General features: G+C 33.8%; 1 protein-coding gene across 1 annotated transcript in view; it reads left to right on the top strand.

Annotated features, from left to right (window-relative positions):
• Window positions 1-11055: 11055 nt before the first annotated feature.
• TNNI3K (TNNI3 interacting kinase) overlaps window positions 11056-26413 on the top strand; it is a 286650-nt gene continuing 271292 nt past the window's right edge. Inside the window, exons 1-4 of the mRNA XM_061186445.1 lie at window positions 11056-11095; window positions 11706-11814; window positions 22019-22104; window positions 23205-23302. Coding sequence (XP_061042428.1) covers window positions 11056-11095; window positions 11706-11814; window positions 22019-22104; window positions 23205-23302 — 333 coding nt within the window. The remainder of the gene's footprint in view (window positions 11096-11705; window positions 11815-22018; window positions 22105-23204; window positions 23303-26413) is intronic.

The following is a 26413-nucleotide window of genomic DNA, read 5'->3' as shown; positions in this document are numbered from 1 at the left end:
TTTGCTACACACTAGGGCTATTTTTCCTTGCTCTCAGGGTTTTCCAGTCTAGCAAATGATAAGACAGGGGACAAAAAGCCATTGTAGTAACTTGTGATTAGAGCTACAGTAAGCAAACTACAGGATGTTATGGGAGCTTCCAGGATAAGGGACTAACAAAACTACATGATCAGGAAAGGCCTCTCAGGGGAAGTGACATTTATACTGAGACCTAAGAGGAGAATAAGATTGGCCTGTTTCTATTTCTTTGATTGTTTTTGTGGCGGGTAGGAGGAGGGAGAATGAGCAAGGGAATGTATATTAGCAGTGAGAACAGTGTTTGTGAAGATTGGGAGGAGAGAGTGCCTGGTCATAGGAGGGTCTAAAAGAGGCCCAGTCTGAAGTGTAATGTGTGAGAATGAGTGGCTTGGGGAAATGTCTACACTCTAGGTTAACTTAGGGTCTTTTATAAAAATGCCTAGGTACCTTATTAGAAATTAAAGCGCTGACCAAAAATAAGATTGATAATCTTTTTCAGAGAAGAAGGGAGGAAGTGATGTAGTTGTAGCAGTGGTGGTAGTAGTCGTAGTAATAGTAGTACTAGTACTAGTAGTAGTGTGTGTGATGGGTGAGGGTAATCGTTCTAGTATTTGACTACCAAGTGACCAAGTTGACACTAGACTCTGTTGAACAGTAAGAAATAGGGAAGTAAAAAGAAAAATCCAGTGTATCCCCACAGATCACTTCCTAGTAAAACTATAAATTAAGGGAAAGTGGTGATTCATGTGATAAGTTTGCTTAACCATAAGTAGTACATGCTGAACTGTGTAGAACTGAACCAAGAAAAAGCTGGGAAAAAGAAAGTTCACAAGCAGGTTAACATAATATAATATTTCACAGAGGCTTATTTACTTTGAACCTGAAAAAAAAAAAAGCTGATTGATCTCAACACTTTAGTGTTTAATCCTGTATTTATATTCTCTTTAAACACATATTTCTGGGGAACGTTTTTGTTTAGGCATGAAGAGCTACCTTTTGTCTTTGTAAGATTTTATCATCATCTGTGCTGAACTAAAAATTCAGTATGCAGGTGACTTTTATTAATATATAAATGATACCACATATAAAGTTATTATATCAATCTGATTTAAGGAGCAGAAAGAATGTGTTTCTGTAGTAAGATACATAGTAGAAAGCTACACAGTAGAAAAATAACATCAGTAATAACCAAAATACTTACATAAATACATATTTTATAGCCCATAATCAGATATTAGCAAAAGCAATGAAACCATCTTCAAAGTTTTCCAGTGAGTCAAAATAGAATAAAATCTTCTAGTTAAGCAGAAAGCTCAACGTAGAGCAAAGTATAAAAATTGGACAGTGTTTTAGATTGGTTCCTAGCTTACCATTAACTCCCTGTGATCTGCATTAAGCCATAAGTTAAGATATATGAACACCAAAGGCCACTGGGCAATGTAAGTTTGTAATGGTTTGATAGAACTTACTAGAAAGCCTTTTGCAAACTTAAATTTAAAACAAAACACCTTCTAAATGGGTAAAAATGTGCAGCCCATTCAATTATGATATCTAGGAAAATTTAATAGAATTGTTAAAGGAGCATTTAGAGAATATGTACAATTACTGTCTTTAGCCAGAACCAATATATTTCATAACCCATTTCTGCATTTCCAAGAAAAGTTTTCTTTCTTTGATTGTTCTTTCTTTCATGATAATGAGGTAGGTGTCCAGCATTGAACACTACATTTCAAATGTAATCTCAAGAGACTTACAACAAGCAAAATTTTTATTATCCTCTCTATGAAATGATGTCTCTCTTTATACCACTCAGTTTCCTCAATGTTTCTTGCCGTAATGTACCAGGAATTCATATACAGTTTGCATAGTCCTCTCACTGATAGACACTGGCTTATGCTACTCCCCAGGTGCTTCTCTCCTCTGATAATTAAGGTTTTCTTATTTTTCTAAGCCCTCCTGGTTTGACTTTTTTTTCCTTTTGAAACTCTTATTATCATTCCTGTTCCTATTTTCCACCATTGCTACCACTTTATGTACTGTTATGTGATATTTATGACTTTGCCCAACTTAATCTCATCAATTGTTTAGTCTCAAAAAAATCAAAATTAAGTTTAAATTACTTTGATCCCATCAGTTTTGTTTAGTTTGTTTTACTGTATAGAGCAATAATAGGGATTTTAATGAACATCATCTTAATAATTTCTCTGAACTCTCTAATGATATAATGATTTAAATTGTGTCCAAGCTCTCAATTTATCATATGCTCAAGCTTAGTTATTTCTGTTCCAAGATTTTTAAAACCCCACAAGAAGTAAGACCTATTTAAGTAATGCTATGTTCAAAAAACTTTCTTTAGCCAGTCCTTTCCTCTTCTTAAATTATATAGCATGCGGTTTTGTTTTGTTTTGGTTTGGTTTTGGTTTTTTTGCATCATTCACTGACACTCATCAAAAGCTACTTTGTAGGGTAAGTGATACTTTTGAATATAAAATTAGGTTATATTCAGCAGGCATGTAAAATTAGCTTATATTCAGCAGGCATATATATAGGCAAGGACCCTGCTGTATACTTATTTTATGGGCAAGCTGTGTCCAAATCACTTTTGGAGTTTTGATTTTTTCTAATTCAAGGGCCTAACCCCAATGGATTCTGATTTAGTTGATCATGAATAGGTCCTGGTAATTGTAGTGTTTAAAAAATCTCCCTGAAGTCTGATTTGTAAACTATTGCTGGAGCATCATATATCTTGTATAAATGATTAATGCTAGTAACTCCAAGTAATGCAAAAACCTCTTAAGATAATAGATAAATTTTTAAAGGGAAGATGAGGAAAATAAAGAGATTAAAAATTATTTATCTTTGCATGGAATTTCAAAATGCTGCAGTATTTTGTCTACAGAATTGATGATGGCTTCATCTGTATTCACTTTACCTCTGTTCCAGAACTGAGAAGGGAAATATTCAGTAATATTTCCCTTACTGAAGGGATTGATTCTACTCAGTTCAACTGGTTCAATCTAATTCAGTTTGATTCAGTTTAGTTCAATTCAATTCAATCCAAAACAATTAAATTTATATCTATATCCATCAGGCACTGTGCTAGGCTGTTGGTAATGCAAAAATGAGTAAGACATAATTTCTGCTCTTAAGTCGCTCACAGCCTAACAGGAGAGATGAATGCATTAATTCTATCTTCCGTAATGGGTGCTTTAATAGAAGTAAGTGTTGCCCTCATATAGGCTTAACTCAGAGTAGGACTTTACAATGTCAGTTTGTTTTATTGTTGCTCTTGTAAAAAGTATAAATATATATATATATATATATATATATATATACACACACTGTATATGTATATAATGTATGCATATTTATGTATATATAATCTGTATGCACACACATATATAATTGTAGTGCATACTTGCCAAATATAAATGTGTTTGACCATCAAAAAGGAACAGGTATAACAACCATCCTTAATAACGTCAAAGGATGCTGCCCTGATAGATCATCTTAAGATGATTTTGTGAATTAGTACATGTCCAGATTCAATAGAAAAAATGAGAATTATGGAATAGTTCAAAGAGAGGAAATGTGGTGTTTAGAGGATCCATAGATAACTATTGTGATTAGTTAATAAGTTAACCATTATGTAGCTAAATGAAATGGATGCCTTTCAGCATTATGAGAAGTGAAAGTTTCAGAAAGATGACCATAGAATTGATTTGTTAAACCCCAATTGATGACAGACATTCATCTCTCACTCTGATATACCTAAGCCCTCACAAGTTCCAAATCCTTCATAGCCCTTCACCAAAGCCTCCATCATTTTTTCCATGGCTGCATATATGAAGAAGGAAAATATGGGGACAATTTTAAGTTAACTGTTTGTGTAATCAGACCTAGACCTCAACTCGGAAAACTCTGGGCAACAATTAGGAAATGTTATTACATAGTAAGCCAACTTAAACAATTAGAATTAAGACTTGGAATTTAAGCCTAGTATATTCCACCATGGCTTAACATACCTAGCCGTGTGAGACACCCAAGTTGCATTATTTGCTTTAGATCTCAGGGGAGATTGTGATCTTAAAAAGTAAGGTTTGTTTTATGGTAAGAGTGGGGATCCTCGGGCAGGATGGAGGTGCTTCTAACAGTTTCTACCACTCTGTAATTCAGAGAAAGCATCACTAGTATGGTTGATAATTTTTAAAAGTTTTTAGACTGAGATAAATCTACTAATTCACATCTTCCTTCCCCACATTAGTATGAAGCTCAAGTGGCCACAATTATGGGTTCCAGAGACAAAGCAGAGTCTAGATACATCAAGAAGAAGGTGGCATAAATAGTTTATGAAGTTGTAAACACCCCTCCAAGGTGCTGACACCTAAACTGAGTCCTGAAGTAGGAATACTACTTTTCATGGGAGACACGGGCAGGAATAGTAAAGGCAATCACTCTCCAGGTTACCAAACTGGGAAAGTACAATACACACTTCAAATGCAGTGTTAACTTCTAAATATGGCTTTACATTAAAACAAATTGTCTTGAAGTTCACAACAATTATAGTCTACTCTTGATAATCCATGTTAAAGAAGGGGGTAAAATTGTGAAGAAAACATATGTAACTTGTTCACAAATTCTAATTGAAAACATAAATTTTTTATATGTACTTAGATTATTAAACTTGAATTCTGAACGGGAAGGATATATTATTTGGATGCCAATAAAATTAGATGTAAATATATTAGGGCATATATTGACTATATAAAATTGGAAGCACTTGGGTTTATTATCAAAAGTCTGCCTGGTATTAAGGATATTCTGAAACATTACTTGCTATAACAAGTCCCCTAATAACTGGCTTCAGAGACAATAGCCCCTGCAAGAAGAAATCAGATATCGTGTGGACCTATAAACTGTCCCAACCAAATACTTTCACCCAACCAAAAGTATTGATCTGTTAATGAAGCTGTGGGTAAAAATTGACTTTTTTGTACCCCCAACAACTTTACACTAATTTAACCATAGCACTCCTTTTAATTTATATTCAGCACATTCAAGATTATATGTTATAAAATTTCAGCTGTGAAGGGAGCCAACTCAGTTCCACAATTATAGTATAACATGGATAGAATACATTTTACTATTCAGTCATTGTCACTTCTGATTGGTGGTATACTGAGCTGGACAATGTAAACTGAAGGGAAATCAAGAACTTTTGAGTACATGCCAAAGGCTGACGCCATTTCTGACATTGACATGATATCAAATGGGAAGAAGGGGGGCATGAAGGTATATAGCATGATAACCATTATCACTATTCTTCCACTAAGAAGACATAGGAGGAGATGTAACAAAAATAATGATAACTATGCTTACACAGACTACTTACTGAGATCGTTTTTGCTTGGAGGGACTAAGCAAAGAACTGTTCATATAGAATCACTCAGCAAGCCCTCTAACAACCACATGTTATATAGATCCATTTTTGAAACTTTAAGTAATTTGTCCTACCTACATCAAATTAGTTTTCACTTTGAGGAACAGCCACAAGTGGCTAATTGATAAGTAAAAAGAAAAAATTAAGTAGAACTAATTTTTTTCCCTTCTCCACCTTTTTTTCCTTTGTTTTTAAATGACAAACCTCAAGACATGGAAATAAGGTATTTGCCCAAAGACAATAATTAGTTATTAATCGAACTATAATTACAATACAATGTTATTTCCTTAGCAGGCCAGCTGACTCTTAGGAGGGGGAAAAGAAGGATGAAGAAGGAATGGAAGTGGCCTGAGTCATGAAGTTTAGATTGTTCTGATGGTTTCAATGCCTCAAAGAAATATTTTCCAATTGAAAGGTAGGCTTTATTAAATGTATCTTCTCATTACGAGTCATGTGTGTCTCTATCATAATACAGATGCTTTATTACAATTGCCTATTTACATGTCTATCCCTGGCCCCGTGAGCTCTTTGGAGTGCTTGGTACAGTGCATGCTTATTGAATGAATAATGAATCAATCAACGAATAAAGAGCTAAGCTGACAATTGAAAGAAATCCTATCAATTTGGGAAAGAAAGTTTTAGCCAATGACAGAGATATTACTGATTAATTTAGAGTCTTTAATAAACTTTACTTCATGTTCACCCAGCAACAAAGGAAGGCACAAGAAAGATTAAAATCTTTTCATTTTCAGTTGTAGTATGTTGGAAACAAAAAGAGTAATATTTTTTCTTTCTTTAATATACTCTTACAGTTAGAGATATTGAGAACACCTGTTTAAATTACTATGATATTGATTTTTTCACATTTACTTTCATTATTATATAATAGTTACTTTCAATATTATATAACAAGTCCTATTCATTTTTGAGGATTAATCTGAATATTACCTCAACAATGTTCAGATTCATAATGGTGATTTACAGTTCCATCCAACATACCATAAATTTAGATACTCTAGTGGAAAAGAAAGGAAATTCGTTTGACAAATAAGAATCTTACAAATTATGCTTGTCTAATGCAAAAATATATTGTTTAGAAAGAAATTGAAGAATGATTTTAATTGAATAGGTATAGACATCTTAGTGCTCAGTTTTTCTTTTAGATAACTTTGTTTCAATATGAGTAATTTAATGTTTACTAAAAGAAGGAAAAAACCTAAATATATACCAATTAGTAATTGAATTGAATAGGTATAGACATCTTAGTGCTCAATTTTTCTTTTAGATAACTTTGTTTCAATATGAGTAATTTAATGTTTACTAAAAGAAGGAAAAAACGTAAATATATACCAATTAGTAATTCTAATTACTGGTAAGAGTGGGGATCCTGGTTTACTGTGTTTAAAGCAATGATTCTTTTAATTGCTTGTCAACCAGATGCAACACATCAAAAATTTAAACTTTCCTAAAGCTTGGGCACATCTTAACAAGAACTCATATACAGTGGAAGAATGATCTAGCTTTTAGGTGTAAATGAATTCACCATCCTAAATTTGATAATAATTGTTCTAAGTGTATCAGTTTGATTTCATGGAATACATGTTCTTTATAATTTCTCTGTTAGAATCATAAAGGTAGGAGAAGTGTCAAGGTCAAATTTGTATTTTTCATCTTAAACGCATCCTTTTAAATATTTATGAAGAGACTAGTATAAAATATAAATAGCAGATGCACAAGTGTAGATTGGGATAAATAAATCATATAACCAAAAATAAGAAATTCAAGAAGAATGTACATAGGCTTATTGAAGGAGTATTAGAACATATCTATGTATGTGCTGAAGTGTTCTGATAAATCAGTTGAAAAGATGAAGGCATTAACATTAGATTTAGGCAATTCAGTAGAACACAAATGTTGGTCAAAAAGGCATAGCTGAAGAAATAAGGTATTTACTAAATCTACCCTGACATTCTGACTGAAAAAAAAAAAAAAAAAAAAACACAAGCAAGTGTAAAAGAAAAAGGAATGCTATTAGTTATGTATTCCTTAGAGAAGGCTTTTCCTCATAAGTTATAAGCAAACATTCCTGGAAAAACTCAAATGGTCTTGTTAAAGAATTACTGTTTTTTTGGTCTTATTTATTTATTGTTTTATATTTTCCTTAATTAAAAAAAATTAATAAACCTTTTTGTTAAAACAGTTTTAGATTTACAGAAAAATGGAGCAGAAAGTACAGAGTTTCCATATTCCTTCCCTTCCCCCCTCCCAGCCCCCCACAGTTTCCCCTATTATTAACATCTTAAGTTGGTTTGGTACATTTGTTACCATCAATGAGCCAATATTGATACATTATTATTAGCTAAAGTCCATAGTTTATATTCGTGTTTTACAGTTCTGTGGTTTCTTCCAAATGTATAATGGCATATATCCACCCTTAGAATATCATACAGGAGAATTTCATGACCCTGAAGATTTCCTGTGCTCCACCTATTCCTCCCTCCTGTTCTCCCTGCTCCCCTGGCAACCACTCATCTTTTCACTGTCTCCAAAGTTTTGCCTTTCCCAAAATGTTGTGTAGTTAGAATCATATAGTATACAGCCTTATCTGACTGGCTCTTTCAATTAGCAATATTCGTTTAAGGTTCTTCCATGATTTTTCTTGGCTTGGTACCTCCTTTCTTTTATTGCTGAATAAATTTCCACTGTATGAATGTACATGCACATTCGTTTATCTATTCACCTGTGAAAAGGCATCTTGGTTGCTTCCACTTTTATGATTCAGCTTTACAATATGACACTATATATGCACAGCCAAATCATCTATTGCCTCACTGATTACCATAGGATAGAACCCATTGAGAATGTGAAACAATCTTATTTTTCTCTTTATTTCAGTTTTCTCTCCTCTTTTCTCTTACGTGGAATTCAAAGGCTCAAAAACCTTCCAGTGAGTATGCATCTCACTTTAAGCCATTTTAAAATAGTGCTCCTCGAAGTAAGCTACAAGTAGCTGACCATTTTTGTAATTAGGTTGTGTTTTTGATAATATATGACATTCTGCACTTCTGGAAATCTCAGAACTGGTAGAGTAGTATTCAATTTAGATCATGTTATCAACTCATGGTAAAAAGAATTTTTACAGAAATGTACAGAGAAGCGGAGAAAATATTTTCTGCTTCCATGTGGATGCCCTCCAGGATTCTTTAGGAAAGAAAAGCAGGATTGTTATCCTGGATCATTTACTTATTCCAGCCTTTTCTTCACTGCCCTGAAGGCATCTCCATTGCCCTCAATCCATGACCTAGACTCACAGTCATAAAAGGGCTAATAGATAGTGTTCCTTTGGAAGTAGGAAATTCAATAACATTTAATATTTTAGGTATTGAGATTATCATTTTCACCATTCTTTAGCAAAATTTATTGCCTCAGGGTGTAGAAAAATTCAATTGAGTTGCTGATTGGATTTTCAAACTCAGCAAAAATTGTAGCTTTGAAAGTCTAAGCTTTCGTTTGTAAGAGCCAGCCTTTCTGAGAGAACAAAAATATTTTCAAAAATTAAAAGGAAAAGTTCTAAAAATCAGTGCATTAAATTTATGTACCAAAGAGGAAATTGGAAAGACAACGTAAGATGATATAAGAACTAGCTTTTCTTTCATCGGTAGAGGCAACACACAAGCACACACACGCACACACACACACACACACAGGTATAAGATTGGAAATAGTGAAGAGAGAAATAAGAAAGAAAATCGGGAAAAATAGACAGATTTAGATGTCCTCAAGAAGGTCAAGAGCCCTGGCTCCCATCCCTGTCCCTCTGGATTCAAGGTATGAAAACCATGGAAATCTGAGAGAAGGAAGATTGTGCATTACTTCCCAAGGTATAGCCCTGGGAGATTGCAAGCCTCTTAAAGAAGACTATCCAGTTTGGTCTTTAGGACTGTACTGAATGCTTGGTCTCCAGTACCAAGCATTTAGGAAGTCAGGTGCCTAGGCTGATTCGCCTGAGGGCAGCATGTCTGGGGAAAGCAAAGACCTTCTGACCTGAAGGGATGGGGGTCACACAAGTGCTGAGAGAAAGCTGGTGTAACCGAAGATGTCTGGCCTTCAAACAAGGAAAATGCAGAGTGCATGGATCAAGTAACCAAAGGCCACCACAGTGTAACAGACATCAACGACCATGGCAGCATATACTGAGGAGGAGGGATAAGGAAAGTTATATCCAGGGGCGGACAGAGATGTCCATAACCCCAGATCCCTGCTTCTCCAACTATATCTGATCAGTATGAAGACCATCCATCTGGAACTTAAATTGCTTTTGCTGAGAAAAAGTTGTGGGGAATAATAAATTTGTCTAAGCATTTGCTTCAAAAGGAAACAGTTGTTTGAACATTCAACTATAATAAATATAAAATTCATACCTATTACATTGAAACTATAGCCTCTGGAGATGAATTTCAAGATTGAAATGTATATATTCTAGGTATAATTACATTATCCAAAAGAAATATGTAGTTAAAAATTAGATAACTTTTCTTTCTGGGTTTTCCATTTATTCTCCATCTTACCCTGAGTTCATGTATATCAATAGAAATATGCACGTACAAAGAGAAATGCCCCCATGAAGTAAATGGAAGGTGAATTAAAGAGGAATTATGGGAGACATCAATAATAATATCTAACTTGGACTTTAGAATCATATAGACTTAGAATTGATTCCAGATTCCTCCACCTGCTAGCAAATATGGATTTTTCTCATCTATAACCTGAGAATAATATATACCTTGCAGGATTGTATGAGGTATAAATGCAAAATATATATAAAGCATTTAGACTAGTGTCTGGCACACTGTAAGCATTCCATCTTATTATTTGTGATATTATTGTTCTTGTTATTTTATGAATTGCTATTTGTAGAACTCAGTGTCATATTCTTATCTATGACTCTTATGGTCAATATAATCAACAAGTGGTGTAAATTAATCATGGTCTATGTTGAGAATTTCTTCCTACAAAAGTAATTTTATAGCTCTACTCTAGGCCAAATTTACATTCATTTCTATTAGTAGCATGCCATAAGATGTGGCCAAATTTACATTCATTTCTATTAGTAGCATGCCATAAGATGTGGGTTTCCATTATATATATACTATAGAGACAAATTCTATCACCAGTCACTCTTTTCCAACTGCCATTACTTTGGCTTAGGAGAAAATGATCCTGAAAGATCTAGGTAGTTTTAATGGCTCTTTGTGAACCTCAGATGTAACTGAATCATTTTCTAGATTAAAGAAATGCCCATCAAGGTATATACGGGTAGATAATCAATTGATGAAGGCAAATAATCTTATGGAAGCATTTACTATTTATCTTTGATACAGCTCTTTTAAACAGACTGATTAATTCCCTTTATGATTTCACCCTGGAAAGCACAAACTATTTTGTTCTTTGTCATTGTTGTATGACATTCCATTTGGCGGTCAGCTTATTTTTAGCCAGACTATCAAAGTATTTTTCAACTGGACTGCCACTGCACTTGAACTTGGAATCTTGTAACCTGAGGAACTGCACTGGGGAAAAGAAGAATCTTCTAACAAATGGGAAATTATAAATCCAGACCAACCCAAACTTGTACTGGTAATTATTCTTATATCTTTAAATGTAATATAGTTCAATAGTTGTTCTATATAGTTAACATTTCACTGGAGTATCTGCTAATTTTTACAAGAGGATAAGACAACATATTATATGAAAGTGTTAAGAAGATTATCTGAACTCAAATTATTTTTCTCTGAAAGATCTTTAGGAAAAAACAGAAAATTTCTTATAATTTTCTGTTTCTACTAGTTCCTAGGTATAATGTTATAGAAAAAAATTTGGAATACTGTTGAATATAGGGATTTTAGGATTATATCTTAAGTATCTAGTATTTAAAACCTAAAAACTCTTGTCTAGCAACTAGAGATTGCTATAATTATAATGCAATAAAATCAAATTAAATAAGTCAAATATATTCTTCTATGTAAATATATTATCCAATATCAAATGGGTTCTTAATTACTGCGATTCAATATGATTGCATTTTAAATATAAACATCTGCATTTTAAACTCACAATCAGTAATTTAAATTAAGTATTGTATAGTTCAGAGTAAAAAACAGAGTTTTAATCGCTTGTATGTTATGATCTGTGTCTACATTTTGCAAAGCAGAGCTATGAATCAATCCCTTTTGTTTTTCTTTACTAGATGAATGGAAGAAGAAAGTCAGTGAATCTTATGTTATTGTAATAGAAAGATTAGAAGATGACCTGCGGATCAAAGAAAAAGAACTTACAGAACTAAGGCATATATTTGGGTAAAGTTGTCAAGAGTTATTATTTCTCTGTATAAGTGTCTTCATTGTTGATCTAGTTTTTAGCTATATCTGTGTTTAAAAACACAACCCATATAACCTCCTATGTTAACCTTAGAATATAAGGTTATCTCTTCCTGCCCGTTCATATAGCTCCTAAAATGCAAATATCTTATCTCCTTAAAATATGCCTTGCCTGTTCCCATCACTAAAGTTTAAAGAGAAAGGAACCTAAAGGCTAGCCTTTGAATACAAACTGTTGCTGATCTGAATAATCTTCTCTAGAATTAGATCATTCTTGTGAGCCATGCCAGCAACAAACAGTAAGACTTCTCTTCCCAAATTGTGGTAGAATATTGGCCACATTTTTCTTTTTGGACTACTAGAGAACTCCAATTTTAACAAACTCTTCGGTCTCTTGACATTGAAACGCTGTCCGTTAATGAAACTGTGTATCATTCTGCCCCTGAACAATCATATACCAACGTGTAATATTGGCTTCAGGCTTTCAGTGGGTTTTGTTCCGTGATAACAAGATAAAAATAATCTGGCATATTGTCACAACCTTGTAAGACACAAAATGTTCAGAAAAGAGGGACAGAGCCCTTATATACACAAGCAACCTTTTGGAGAAATTGAATCTTGGCATTGAGAAACAATGTATTTTGGAGAGTCAATTTAAGTTAGCTGCCTGACTGAGGAAAAGTGCCACGAAGGCCAATTAGCCATGCTCACTTACAGCTGTGTTATTCATGTAATGCACTGATGACAAAGAACTCTAACCATTTTACTTGGAAAATAAGTGTAAAGCAATGACCAAATGACATTTTTCAAAAGAAATTTCAGATATAGTAAACATACAAAGCTCACATAACTGGCAAATAAAGTTACCCATGTATAATATAGTTTATATAAAATTTGTCAGTGGGTTAATAAGGCCTTCATAAGTGTTCAATTTATGGTTTGGGAAGTAGTTAATTTTCCCTGTTGTTTAGCCCAAAATGATTAACTCAGCTTTGACACTCATGGTGAGATACACTGGGATGACTTTTGCAAGTATTATCATATGCTCACTTATGGGAAAACATTTGAAAGTCCTGTAGAGATGTGACTGGCACTTTGGTATAATAGATTTATACATGCATATTAATTTTGTTGGAAAAGAGCTATGAATGTAGAACTTAATCATAAACCCTCTAGCTCTTATTGACAGATAAATATGCTGAATGAAATGTGATTAAATTGGAGATTTTCCTCAACTTTATAAAGTTAAAATCTCATGTATTTGTTGTTATTTTTTAACTTTGGGAAGTATTATGCAAATATGTCAAGGCTAATTTAAACAGACATATTCTTTTAAGGATTAAGCTTGAAATGTACTTTTTTCTCTTACCACATCAACAACAAGCAGCTGTTTCTGCAGGTCCTACTGTAGCTGGATTTATTGTGCCAGCTATATTCAAGGTGTTATTCCAGACACATCAAATATAAACCATTATTTAATCCTCACCATGACCCTGTGTGATAGATAATATTACTTCTGGTGGATAATAAAGTAAGGAGCAGAGACGTTGGATCTTGTCAAGGTCATATGGTCAGTAAGCACTGGAACTGTGAATTTTAGCAAGGTCTCCCCAGCTTCCTACTACATGCTGATTCTTGCTCCCAGAGTTTCACAATCTGGTTGAAGGGAAAGGCATATATAAATAACTCACAGAAGACAGCCTATGACAAGTGCTAAGTGGAAGAAAAAACAAGATGGCTTTCAAATACAAAAAAAGAAGGTTTGTTGTCTTGATTTATTCATTGGTTTTGTAAAGCATTCCAGATAAAAGGCATAGTTGAGTAAAGATATATAGGCAAGAATGGATGAGTTCCATGGAAAGTCTACTGGTAGCAAGAAAACTTAATGTCTTGACCATTTTACCTAAGCTGAGTAAGAAAGCTGTGTCAGTCAGCATAAGGATTTTGCAAACATGGTTTTAAATCCAGTTTCTTTTATTTACAAGCAATGTATCTTTGGGTATATTACTTAATCTCCTTGAGGCTCATTTTCATCTGTAAAATGAGGTTAATAATAATGACCTTACAGGACATTTGAAAAATGATGTCAAATGCTGAGTACAGGGCCTAACGCACAGTAAACATTGAATAACTGGAGGTTTCTATTTTCATGATTGATTGGGTAAATAAGGGCAGTTTGAAAGACTGAAGACTTTATTACCAAGTGGGAGTAACAAATAGTTTATTCAAAGTTAAGAAGTGAGAAAGTTAGGATAAAGTGTTTTAATATCAAGAGGATGTTTTCAAAAATAAAAATGTAAAATTCTAGAACAATTCAAAATGGTGCCAAAATCTGAAATATAACTTTTAAAGATTGTGATCAAGAGGGATTTGAAGAATTTTCAGACTAGAGTATTAGAAGGCTCATCAAAATTGATGTCAAATTCCCTGAGAATAATGGTAGGGCATATTGAGGAGAGGAAGACTGGTAGCCTGGTGCTGAAGCCATCAAAGAACCTACAGAAATGTCCCATTAGCCAGAAGTGATAATAATGTGGCTGAGGAGAGGATTACCCACAGCCTAGAATCATGTTTCTCCAAGGGCTAAGGACCTCCTGCAGTAAAATAGCCAGCAGTTCTTGCAAAAATTTTAGATTCCATGATTCTACCCCATATCAAATGAATTAGAATCTCTGGGGATGATTTCCAGAGACCTGAATTTTTAACAAGCTCCCCAGGTAATACTTTTGCATGCTAAAAATGATACTTCAGCTAAAGTTTGAAAACTACACTTCTAGAAAGATACCTAAGTTGCACTGAGAACTCTGTCTGTGGTGATATGGGTGAAGTGATGAGGAATATGAAAACAGAAAGCAGGCAACTAGTATGGTCTACAGAGAGTCAAGGGAGCAAACAAACAGAACCAGAGTACTCTGCTTTGTCTGCTTCCATCAAGGCAGATAGCATCATAGGGAAAGAAAGTCAATCCTGCCTAGGGTAGAGTTCTCAGGATTTTCTTTTCTCTAGAATAAAATGATGGATGACAAGGAAAGAAAAGAATGGAGTATTGAGAATATAAATTGTCTTATTCATTGGCTTACACACCAAAATTTTAAGAGTAGTTGGGAAGTTTAAACATAATATTGTATGAGATCACATTTAATCGAGTATCTAGGACATTTTAGGTGTTAAATCTTAGAATCGTTCTTTCTCATCTTTATTCATGCTGTATGTGATGTAAGAAATACTTCTGTGAAGGACAACTGTGTAATGTTGCTTGACATCAGGCTTCCTCTAAACATGTAGATAAAAGGAAAACTGTATAAGGTGCCTAAAAAGAAGCATTTAATACTAGAGTCATAGATCACTAGTGTAAACATAGATTTGCCTGGGTTTTTATTTTTTTGCAGCTTTTTTGGTTGTTTTCATTTGTTGACAAGTTTCTTTATAGCATTCATGGTAGATACTAATTCCATTCATTAAAAGAGATTTTCTACATCATAAAGAAAGACTTATGTCACCTCAAATACACAATCTCCTGGTATAGCTTTCACCCACAATATAGTACAGAGCAATATAAATACTAAACTTAAAAAAGACAAAAAGAACTAAACCATTATCTTGCTTATGCCAATTTATAGCAGCTTTGAAAAAAAAGCTTGCTATGGGAAAGAAGAGGAATGGAAATTGAATGTTCCCTCATCTTCCACAATAAAGTTGAATTCACTCATAATTTTGAACATTTGTTGAGATAATAGAGGAGAGACTGGAAAAAATGAGGAAATAGAGAAGGCAGAAGAAGGAAAGACAGAAGTGGTACACTGGAGTACATTGTGTGGTTATTTCCTCCTCTTTGCTCTCTCTGATGTTTATGTTTATCAATATAATAGCACTTACTACCTGGTGTTGTCTTTATTCATTTTACAGGTCTGTCTAACCACTAGTATACGTGCTCACTAAAGGCAGCTTCTTTGTCTACTTAGCTTTGTTTATATTTGTATGTATTTGTAATAGCTATTTGGATAGCACTTGAAAGGAAAACAAATTAACAACTTAGTACTTACCATATGCCAGGCATGCTACTAGGTATTTTAATATGCATTAGCTCATGTAATTGTAAATGTATATATGTAAGGTGCTTTGAGCTCGGTGACTGGCACATGGTAAACACTCAAAAATGTTAGCTAAAAACTAATCGTCATTATTTATGTTCACATCCTTCTGGAGTAGGTATTGCGCTTGCCATTTTATACCTGAAGAAAATAAGGCTAATCAAATTAACCTGGCTTGAGCCAGGTTACACAACTTGTGCAGTTGTACAGGGATTCCACCCATCTGTACTTCACTTCACAATGTATGATCTTCATGATCTTAGTTCTCAAACTAGGAAGGGGAAAGGAGTATGGATAAGAATTATCTTTGAAAACTTTTCACCTACCCCGTGCCACTCTACAAGTTTGCTATGTCCTGTGTACTAGAACTGTCCCTGCATGTGGGAGTGGAAGAATATATTTTACACTCCCACTCCCACACCTTGGTGATACACGGACCCTTACATGATCTTTGAAAACCACTTACATGATGGGTCTCCACATGCAACTTTTAAAAGGCTTCCAATTAAATTATTTTGTTTCAATGTTTTTAAATCTTTAGAAATTTTAGAACTATGTTTTTCTGATTTCATTGTCAAGCCTACTTTTAATCTGCTTAATCTGTAATATGTCTATGAAGAGATTCCAAAGAAGTTATAATTTTTCAGTGCTATGACTTTTCAACATAATCAGAAAAACCCTATTTTTTCTCATTTTTAATCTCATTTTGGCATTGAGTAGATATACCTTGGTCAATAATGCTAATATCTCACTTTGAAATTGATTAGGTTTAATAAATAAAAATAGTCAAGAGGATGCTCTGTTCCATGGGAAAGCAGTTGCAATATTTAGAAGAATTGAAAAAGAAAAAAAACGAAGGAGGTTTTCTGAGATGTACCTTCCTGCTTATTTTCTCCCTGAAAAGTTCCTCTGGGCCCAGCTGCAGTCCACCATACTTATGCTCCAAATGAAATATCTTCCAAAAACCTACTTTTTCAGAACTATAACCAATTATGAAAATTAGCTATTATAAAATAAATAGCTCCAGAAACATCACAGACTGACCTTACCAAAGGAGAGTGAAATTCTCTATCAAGGTGCTAAGTAGAGTATTGAGGGAGTAAATTCCATCTTAAAAAAAATAAAATTGAGTGAAAGGATTATTTGGTATGTTTGATAAGTGCATTGTGTTAATTAGCAATGAAACAGAAAACAACAACAAAAAGACCTCAAACCAAAAAGCAGAGAATTCACATTGTCCCAAGACTGTCTACCTCTCTATTTCTTTTCTTGCTTGTCTAGGTAAAACTACCTAAGTAATAGTTTTACAGGAATATCTTGTAAAAAACCTTGAAGCAGCCTGATCTCAAACACTCTTTCTGTCCCTGTCTCTGTCTCTTTCTCTCTAGCTTAGTACGTCACTCGCTCTCACTATCTCTCCCCCTTTTATCCTTCCTCTATTCTTCCCTCCTATCCCATACTGCCTCCATCTTCCCTTTCACTTTCCTATCCACCTTCTCAAATGCAAAGCAAAACAATAAAAAAGTTAAAATAATATCAGTGCTTTAGTAAAAATAGTTATTATAGCAGCTAGTATTTATAAAAGTCTTACAAGATCTAACCCATTTAAACCTCACAATAACCCTATGATATAATAATTATTATTGTACCAGTTTTATCATCCTTAATTATTCTTACCCTGCCACTGTATCTCAATAATTGTTTATTGTATGAATGAAAGAATGAATATGCTTCATATTGTTAGTTTGCAGATTTGATCTGGAAGATACTGGACAAATATGTTTCTGGATATTTCTTGGAGATATATCTTGGGAACAGATCTTATTGATGATTCTTCTGTTTTTATTGTTTGGGGGGAAATCAGCAGCAGCCATCAGGAACTGCACAAGAAGTTACAACCAGCCATTTGAAACCTAAATTATCAATTTTGGAAACTAGATGATCCATAACAAATTTTTTACCTTCTTTCTACTTTCTTGGCCTTTACCTACATTTCAGCCAATGAATTAATTTAAGAAATGTATCTACCTATCTGAATATTTTGGCTTTGGCCAAGTGTTCAAATGTTACATTTTAATAAGTTTCCATTTGTGAACATGTCAGATATCTTCTTGAAAGGATGAGGTCATGAGAAGTTTAATTGGATCACAAAACTGCATACTTTTCTGGATAAAAGGTAAAGGCTAAGAAAAGAGTTCATTATGCTACAAGAAAGAAAGTAGACTTTGTACCCAAAACTACCATTTTTAATGATGAAGGACAGAATTTACTATTAGAAATATATTCATATAGTGACTTCATTTTAATTAGGAACTTCATTCATGCGCCAGCAAGCACTGTGAACTCATTAGGATACGTTAAGTTACAGTATGGCATGGCAGGTGATAAAAAATGTAAGGGAAAATTAAAAAATAAATTGAGCTTAGGATATTAGAATACATAAGTGATGCTCAATTGGCAGTGAATTTGACACATACAGTTCCTTTAGAAGAGGCAAAAGAAGAGAAAATATCTCCCCTAGGAATGATTGCTTTAAAATCTTGAATATTTTAATTGCATGTATCAAACATTTGACAGGAACATTTGACTAGAAGTTAACAGGAAGTGAGAATTAGGATTCAAGTATAGCCCCAAAGCAACTCTCATTAAAAAAAAAATTACATTCCAGTTATTAAAGTTAAGATAAAAATTTTACTGTTAAAATTGCACTTAACTGCCAAACACTGTGGGAGTCTATTCTCTGTTTATTCATTTTGTTGGCATTAATAGAAGTTGCATGAGTTCAGGGAAAATAGAATTCAAGAGGAAAATAAAAGTAAGAGACTACAGCTCAGTTTTGACAAGGAGCTGTTTAGGGCTGTATACTGATTTACTTATGAATGGTCAAATCTAGTGTAAAATTCAGTAAGTTAAAGAATGATTGTTGAATAAAAAGTCTCTAATATAATTCATACTTTCAGTCTTATTTATGTAAACAATATACATTCATTTAGTGTTTTTTTTTTAAATAAAGCAATGGACTTTATCACCTTATTTTTCTGTTTATTCAGTGTTTACTTTCTTTGCAAAGCTGCTTGGAGCATTAGAGATCAGGACTAATGCTAAGGTCAATTGCAGGATTCTCTCTATTGTGTGTGTTCCCAAGACTGACACACTTAAACGATCCAGGAATTAGTGAATAGTTCCTATCAAGTAGACTGTTGAAAACAACCTGAAATGAGCATTAAGAACACAGGTGGTGCACACAGTTGGGTGTTCAGTAGGTGTTGTGCCAGACTGATTGAATATATCATCAAAGTTAGAACTTGGAAAAAGAAAGCAATTGAGTCTACCTTTTCAATAAAATGATTTTCAGCACAACCTTTTTTTCCTTTGATTTTGTTGTTCTTTTAATATCTTCAGTGTTGAAAATGCCTTCCCCATAGTAATGATGCTGCTGGACTTGTATTACAAAACTGTGATTCTAGTAGTTGCTCTCAATCACTGATAGGTGCTAGGTGTCACAACAGTGAACTTGGTCAAAATACGGAAATTTTACAGGTGAAATGTGAGAGGTCAAAGAAGGTCAAACTTGGTTTGAAAATTGTGCTAAAGTTCTCTCAAGACTTAGACTACAAAAGGAAAGTTGTACATTCACAGTAAACTTGCTAAAAATAGTAATGATAATGTATCATGTACCAAGTACTATAGTAAGCACTTGATTTCATTTTTCTTCACAACACAATGTCATATGAATCATTTTAATAACTTTATAACTGAAGAAAGTGAAACTTGAGGAGGTTAAATAACTTGCCCACATTGGAGAAAAAGAAAAAAAAAAAAAGCACTACTTAAAGACAGGAACAGGATAGGATTTCAGTCCTGGTGTGAATACAAGGCCCAAGATTTAAGAAGTACCTACACTGCTGAAATGATTTTTTCCACTTTTAAAACATCAAAACATGGTAGGTATTGCTGTATAATATTAAAGATACACATTGAAAAACTAATTTTTCTCAAGGGTTTATTGCTACAGAGGAGCTCTCAAGCTTTATCTTCTTTCAGTATTTGCCATTCAGTTTGTTATAGTTAGCTCAAAAGAAAGTGTCAATACTTCCTTCTCTCTTTTTCTCTTAGGCTGAAGGTTGTATAGTTCTTTACATTTAACAGAAAGCTTCCCTCTCCTGCCCCACTCCAATACTTTGTTTTCTGTCTTGTGTTCTTATTGTGTGTTTCATTTGCTAGATAATGGAAGGACCAAGGAAGAAAAGCCAAAGCAGCTCAGAGCTTCTGAATCACTGTCAATCAACATCTTCAATTGCTAGTTTTCTAGTAAAGAAACAGTTTTCTTTTCCTTTTTATTTATGGACACTAATTTCCTATAAACTTTAAGAGAGAAATCCAATCTACCTAGCTTTAAAAGCAGAGTTCAGCTCTTCAGAAAACCTGTACTATTTGAAATCATAAACATGGAGAAGACCTCTGTGAATGCATTTCCAAGTTGGGCTGCTGAGTGCACTTTGTTTAGTAGTACCTATCAGTTGAATTCCTCCAAGACATCTATAATACACCTGGCTTTGAGAGTTTAGATGTCTGGCTCAGGCAAAGGCCACATATTTCCAAGAACCATATTATTTCGTAAAGTTTCTGTTCATACCATGAAATAGCTATACCATTTACAATTAGGCTCCTTTGGTAGACATTTTAAATAGTGGTATTTTCATCAGATTTTTTTGTTTGTTTGCATTGTTCATTGAGCTGAGGAAGGTGCAGATAGAAGTGAGTTAAACTCTTAACTATTTTTCCTGAAATCCTGGGCTCCTTGCTATATTGTATTAGCAACATTTGTAAAAATGATTTGGTGTTCATTGTACTTCAACGTGTGGCATTCCAAAGCAAGTTGAGGTATATTTCTCAATGTGAGTAACCATGTCTGTGGACTTTGCTGCTGGGAAGTTGAACATGGAAAGCAAGAAAGTGAAGAGGGTGAGAAAGTTCTGCAATATTCCCATGTCTGTGAAAACAAACCACTGGACTTGCCATTTCTAATTAAAGCATTTCACTGAAATCCTTCAAAATCCCTGGAATTAGAGGCTTCTCTTTTTAGCAACACCCTGGAGAATAGCACCTTTTCTTTTTCTGTTTTAAAATTTCAGTAGCTTTTGAAGTTCTTAACTAGGTGCCTTGACGATAATGTTCTGAATTTATAGTACCTTTCAAGTGTAAGTACTTTACAAATGATATGGAAGGCTCATTCACCGAAGACTTCGCTATCTCACTAAAGCTGCTGGAGATTTAAATAGGCAGGAGGCAGCTTGAAATTAACCTGGGAGGCTAAAGATATGATCTCATTTCTACTGAAAAATGTCCTGGGAGTACCAGTGACCTCAAGAGGTTGAGAATTTTAGCTTTACATTTTTTTCAAAGGCTACCTAGGGCTCTCTAGGGCCCTCCTTGGGCAATGGTCTTTGTTCAAAGGCAAGGATTTCATTAATTGAATCACTAACACTACTTCTCTTCTCACCTGGGAGAAGTACCTTAGTACCTTAGGTATCATAGTACCTTATCAGAGTTTAGACCTTCTTTATCTGTGAAATCTGACCCAGCCAGAGTACAAGGAAACTTTGCTTCAGGCAGAATTTGTAATACATTGGGACTGTATTCCTTTCTCCAGTCTCTTATCAAATGCTACCTTTTTGTTTTTTTTTTTTCTTTTTGGAGAGAATTTCTTGAATTTCTCCCTAAATATTATATAAGGTTTTGATTGTGAGAGAAATGGGTTTATTTTCAAATACCTGTGTTTTCTACTTATACACAAATTTTAATTCATTAAGGTGCCCTGAAAAATTCAAATTATATGTAGAACATAGAACTTGTACGATAGTCTTTAATTTAAACTTGGTCTCTCAAACTTTTAATATTATTTTCTCACAGTTTTAGTTATTATTCATCTAGAGGTATACTCAAAATTCTTTTCTCTAGGTACAAAAGAATCCTAGAAAAGATATATTTCTGAATTTGTAGTAACAGGATTCCCTATTATAATTTTTCAAATGAAAAATGATAAACTAAAAGCTGAAATTTGTAATCATCTGTAAAATATTTCTTTTCAGTTCTGATGATGCCTTCAGTAAAGTCAATTTAAATTACCGCACAGAAAATGGTCTGTCTCTACTTCATTTATGTTGCATTTGTGGAGGTGAGTGCTTGGAACTCAATACTTTATAAGCTGGCTATATGTATATATGGTCAGTGATTTGAACTGCTTAATAGTCAGCAAGAGAATTCTATTCATACCCAATTTTCTCTTTGCTTTGCCCCTAGAACCCTGATAACCTTTAGCTGAAGAAGTAACTAACTACCAGGCAGATATTACAATTGATTTAGCTCTGAATTTAAGTTTTATTGTGCTCCTACCTTGAATCAAGTTTGCTTGGGGGAAAAAAAAGTATGTTTCAGTATCGGGCACGCCAGTCACGGATTAGGTTAAATTCAGAGGCACTTAAAGCATTTCCCAAAATATCATCAAGCAATTGCTTCACAGTCTGTAGTAAGATATGTGGAAGGTAATAAATGCCAAAGATAAAATCCCAAAGTGAAGATTGATCAAAGTGAAGACTAAGAGTTTAATTTCACTCATATCTTGTTATGTTTGGTTCATTAATATACCCCAAGCACCTAGGATGGTGCCTGGCTTATAGTAGGTACTCAGTAAATTTACTGAATTAGTGAATGAATAGTTTTTTGTTAATCCAAACTAGTATCCTTTGAACTCAGTTTTTAAAAGAACACTAATGTATAGTATTGACACTAAACATATCCCTTAACCACTCCTCCCAAACAGACCCTACTTAACAGATCTTCTTCCCAAATTAAAACACACCTTCCCAACCTTAGTCATTTTCTCCAGATTTCTCTGATCTAAATAATCTCCATTGCTAATGATGTTCTGATGAATCCTGCACAGCTAGATTTCTATCTAAGCTTTTTCACAAATAGTTTACTAGGGTGAATTTTTTCATGTTTTTATGTTTTAAAACATGATGAGGAGAGCACCAAATAAAAAATGTAACCCAAATGCATTAAAATATACAGCACTGATACAAAGTTTTATAAATGTAGTAGAAATGTTCACTACTAAGTAAGGCTGTCAATTAACAGAAAACTTTAAAAATGGCCTCCAGAACAGCAGTCTGACATTTTCCTACATCAGTGTGATATTTATCATTAAGTTAAAGAGAGATTTTTAAGTCACTTAGTCTATCCCCACAATTTAACTTTTTTCATTTTTTCTCTAAGGCAACAAGTCACATATTAGAACCCTTATGTTAAAAGGTCTCCGCCCATCTCGACTGACAAGAAATGGATTTACAGCCTTGCATTTGGCAGTTTATAAGGTACAAAAGTTTTGTATTAGAACCAAGGATGATGTGTATCTGTAGGCTTTTTTTTTTTGCAAATTAGTGATCATGGAAAATATGCAGAGTGACCACAGAATTACATTACTGGATAAACTTCTAGTTAACTCTTTGTTGAGCACATATCATCAAAACACATTCTTTTTTATTGCTTTCCATGTTTATCTCATTTAATTTTCACAAGAACCCTGAGAATGAATACTATTATTATCTCCAGGGTTACATGGTTAGCTAGTGGTTAGCCAGAATTTAAGACCTGGCAATCTGGTTCTCTTGCCAGAGCTCCTTACAAGGAGACCAAGCTGCCTCTGTGCAGAAGATGAGGTTGCATTTGAGGATGAAAGAAGGACATTGAAGCTGCATTTTTCTGCATGTTTTCCTTAATAAAAATATACCTCTAGGGTTCGCTTTAGTTTCTTTTATTTCTCCTACTTTTGCTTCAGTTGTTTTTTTCCTTACATTAATCCTTGGTTCCAACATAATCTCAGTACCTGATCATAAAGTGAATATAAAAGTGGATTGGAAAGGCTGAGATACTCAGTGTTGGGGCAGATCCTTGAGATTGTCATAAATATGAATTTATGTAACATATAAATTAAATATAAATGTTCATTTTCTGATTGCAGTAAGTTTCAACTTACTCTGTACTTATTATGAGCTAAATATCACACTAGGCTTTATATACATTATTTCTTCTATCATTAAAATAACTTGGTGAGTTTCATATTAGTCCTTATTTTACTGAAAAGAAAATTAAAGATTAAAGTTGGTTATCCAGTAAATGTTAGGATAATGATTAGTATCAAGTACAGTTGAGTCTTACTGTTATATTGCAAAATATTTTGTTCTTTCTCAATGTCATGTGAGTCTGTGACAGGATTTTATTTCAGTTTTGTATGTGCAGGTGTGGTGGTGGCAGAGGCGGGGGCTGAGGACAGCCATTTGCTTGTATCTGGATCACTTTCACTTTGCTCTGCAACCCTCCCCCAACCTTTAGAGAGTTTATCACTGTGGGGGAAGAGAGCCATATTTTCCCATGATTCACATTCACATATTCCTGTGATTCGTCATGCAAATGCTCTAATACTCATCATTTTTCAGGCCCCGTCAATGCCTAGTCAATTTGTCCGATTCCTTCTGGGAAAAAGTGTCAGTAAGTGCTAAATTGTCTTTAATACCTACTAATCATCCTACAAAACTTGAATGGAGACTGAGTTCAGGGTGTAGGAAATAGAGTCTGACGCCGGCTTTTCTGCTAAATGGCAGGAGGTGAAAGTAGAAGAGCTTCAAGGAATAGGAAGCTGGTGGTGGATGGTCAAGGCAGTATTGTGAAACCATGAATTCTGAATTTGACTGTCGGGGAGACTCTTTCTGTATTAGTTCATTTTCCCAAGACTTAGCATGACACAGCCACACAAATGGGTTCTGAATGATCTAGGGCTACAATCTTAAGAAAATACAGTTCTTCCACCTCTGTTTATCAAACCTAAATTTCCATTTTTAGAGTTCTCTTGGCTGTAGTTATTCTGTTTTCTTATATTTTACAGAAGTATATATGGACTATAACTTTTTTATAACAAATTTAAACAAATTTGGAATCTTAGGACACAAGGTAGGCAAAGATTCTTAAGAGGCCATAACAGAATGCATGATTACTTATTTCTTAACAAAGATAAAAACAAATTAAATTTACCATTCCACTTTAAACACAGAAACAATATAAAGTAGCCATTCATACGACTATTGTATTAAATCTAGTTCTAATTATACCTTCCCTGGACTACTGCAGTAGGCATCTGGTTCATTTTGGACTGTGATTCTCTTCCCCATATATTTTAATTCTTATTTTAGTATTATTTTAAACAAAATAATTTCCAGACTATTACAAGAAACTCCTATATACACTTTATCCAGATTTATTAATTGTTTATATTTTGTCCCATCTCCATCATCACTCTATTTTTTTTCAGAATCATTTGAAAGGAAATTAAAGACAACATTCCCTATAGCTACTAAATACTTCTATCTTTATTTCCTAAGAAAAAGGAAATTCACTTACATAATCACAGTACAATTATAAAAATCAGAAAATCTGACATTGATACTATGCTTCTTATCTAATCTATACTCAAAATGCAAATGTGGTCAGTTATCCCAATACTGTCATTTATAGCTGTTTATTTTTTTGTTGTTTAGCATTCAATCCAGAATCATATATTTTTAGTTTTCTTGTCTCTGTAGTCTCCTTTAAACTGAAGGAGTTTCTCTGCCTTTCCTTGCCTTTCTTGATCTTAGTATTTTTGATGCATGCAGAACAATTATTTTTATACAGTTCTTTGGATTTTTAGAAATATTGCAATTGAACTTTATTTTATTCTTAATACTCACAAAATGAATAATGTGATTTTCAAATCGTTTTATTGGCCACATTCAATTACACACCCCCGAATGCTGGGCCTGCCTCAGACCTGAGTACTTTTCACAAATGCGGGCATCTCTGCTTTCATTAGTAAAAACAGAGCAGAAGTTTAGCTTTTAAATTCCATGTAGATAGTTAGGTCTCATACTTTTGTTGTTGTTGTTTTGCTTTGTTTTTGTTTGTTTGGTTGGGTTTTTTTAAGGGTCAGATATATTGAGGTATAATTTATACACAATAAAATTCACAATTTTAAGTGTACAAGCTGATGACTTTTGAAAATGTATATATTCATGTACCATCATTGCTATCATGATATAACACTTTTCTATCATACACAAAGGTTCCCTCATACCTTTATGCAGTCGATTCCCTCCTCCATGTCACCTGACCTCTGGAAACCACTGATGTCTTTTCTATCCCTATAGTTTTCCCCTTTCTAGAATTGTGTATGAATGCAATCTATTCAGTTTGTTTTCTTTTATATATGGTTTCTCCCACTTATCATAATGCTGTTGTTGTGTGTTTAGTAATTCATTTCTTTTATTGGAAAGTTGTATTCCCTTATAAGGATATACCACAGTTTATTTAACTATCCATCTGTTGAAGGATTTGTTGATGGTTGTTCTTAGATTTTGACTATTATAAATAAATTTGCTATTAACGTTCTTGTA

The sequence above is a fragment of the Eubalaena glacialis genome, chromosome 3 (assembly GCF_028564815.1).
Source record: "Eubalaena glacialis isolate mEubGla1 chromosome 3, mEubGla1.1.hap2.+ XY, whole genome shotgun sequence".
Classification (NCBI taxonomy): Eukaryota; Metazoa; Chordata; class Mammalia; order Artiodactyla; family Balaenidae; genus Eubalaena; species Eubalaena glacialis.
This window is presented reverse-complemented; position numbering and strand designations above follow the sequence as displayed.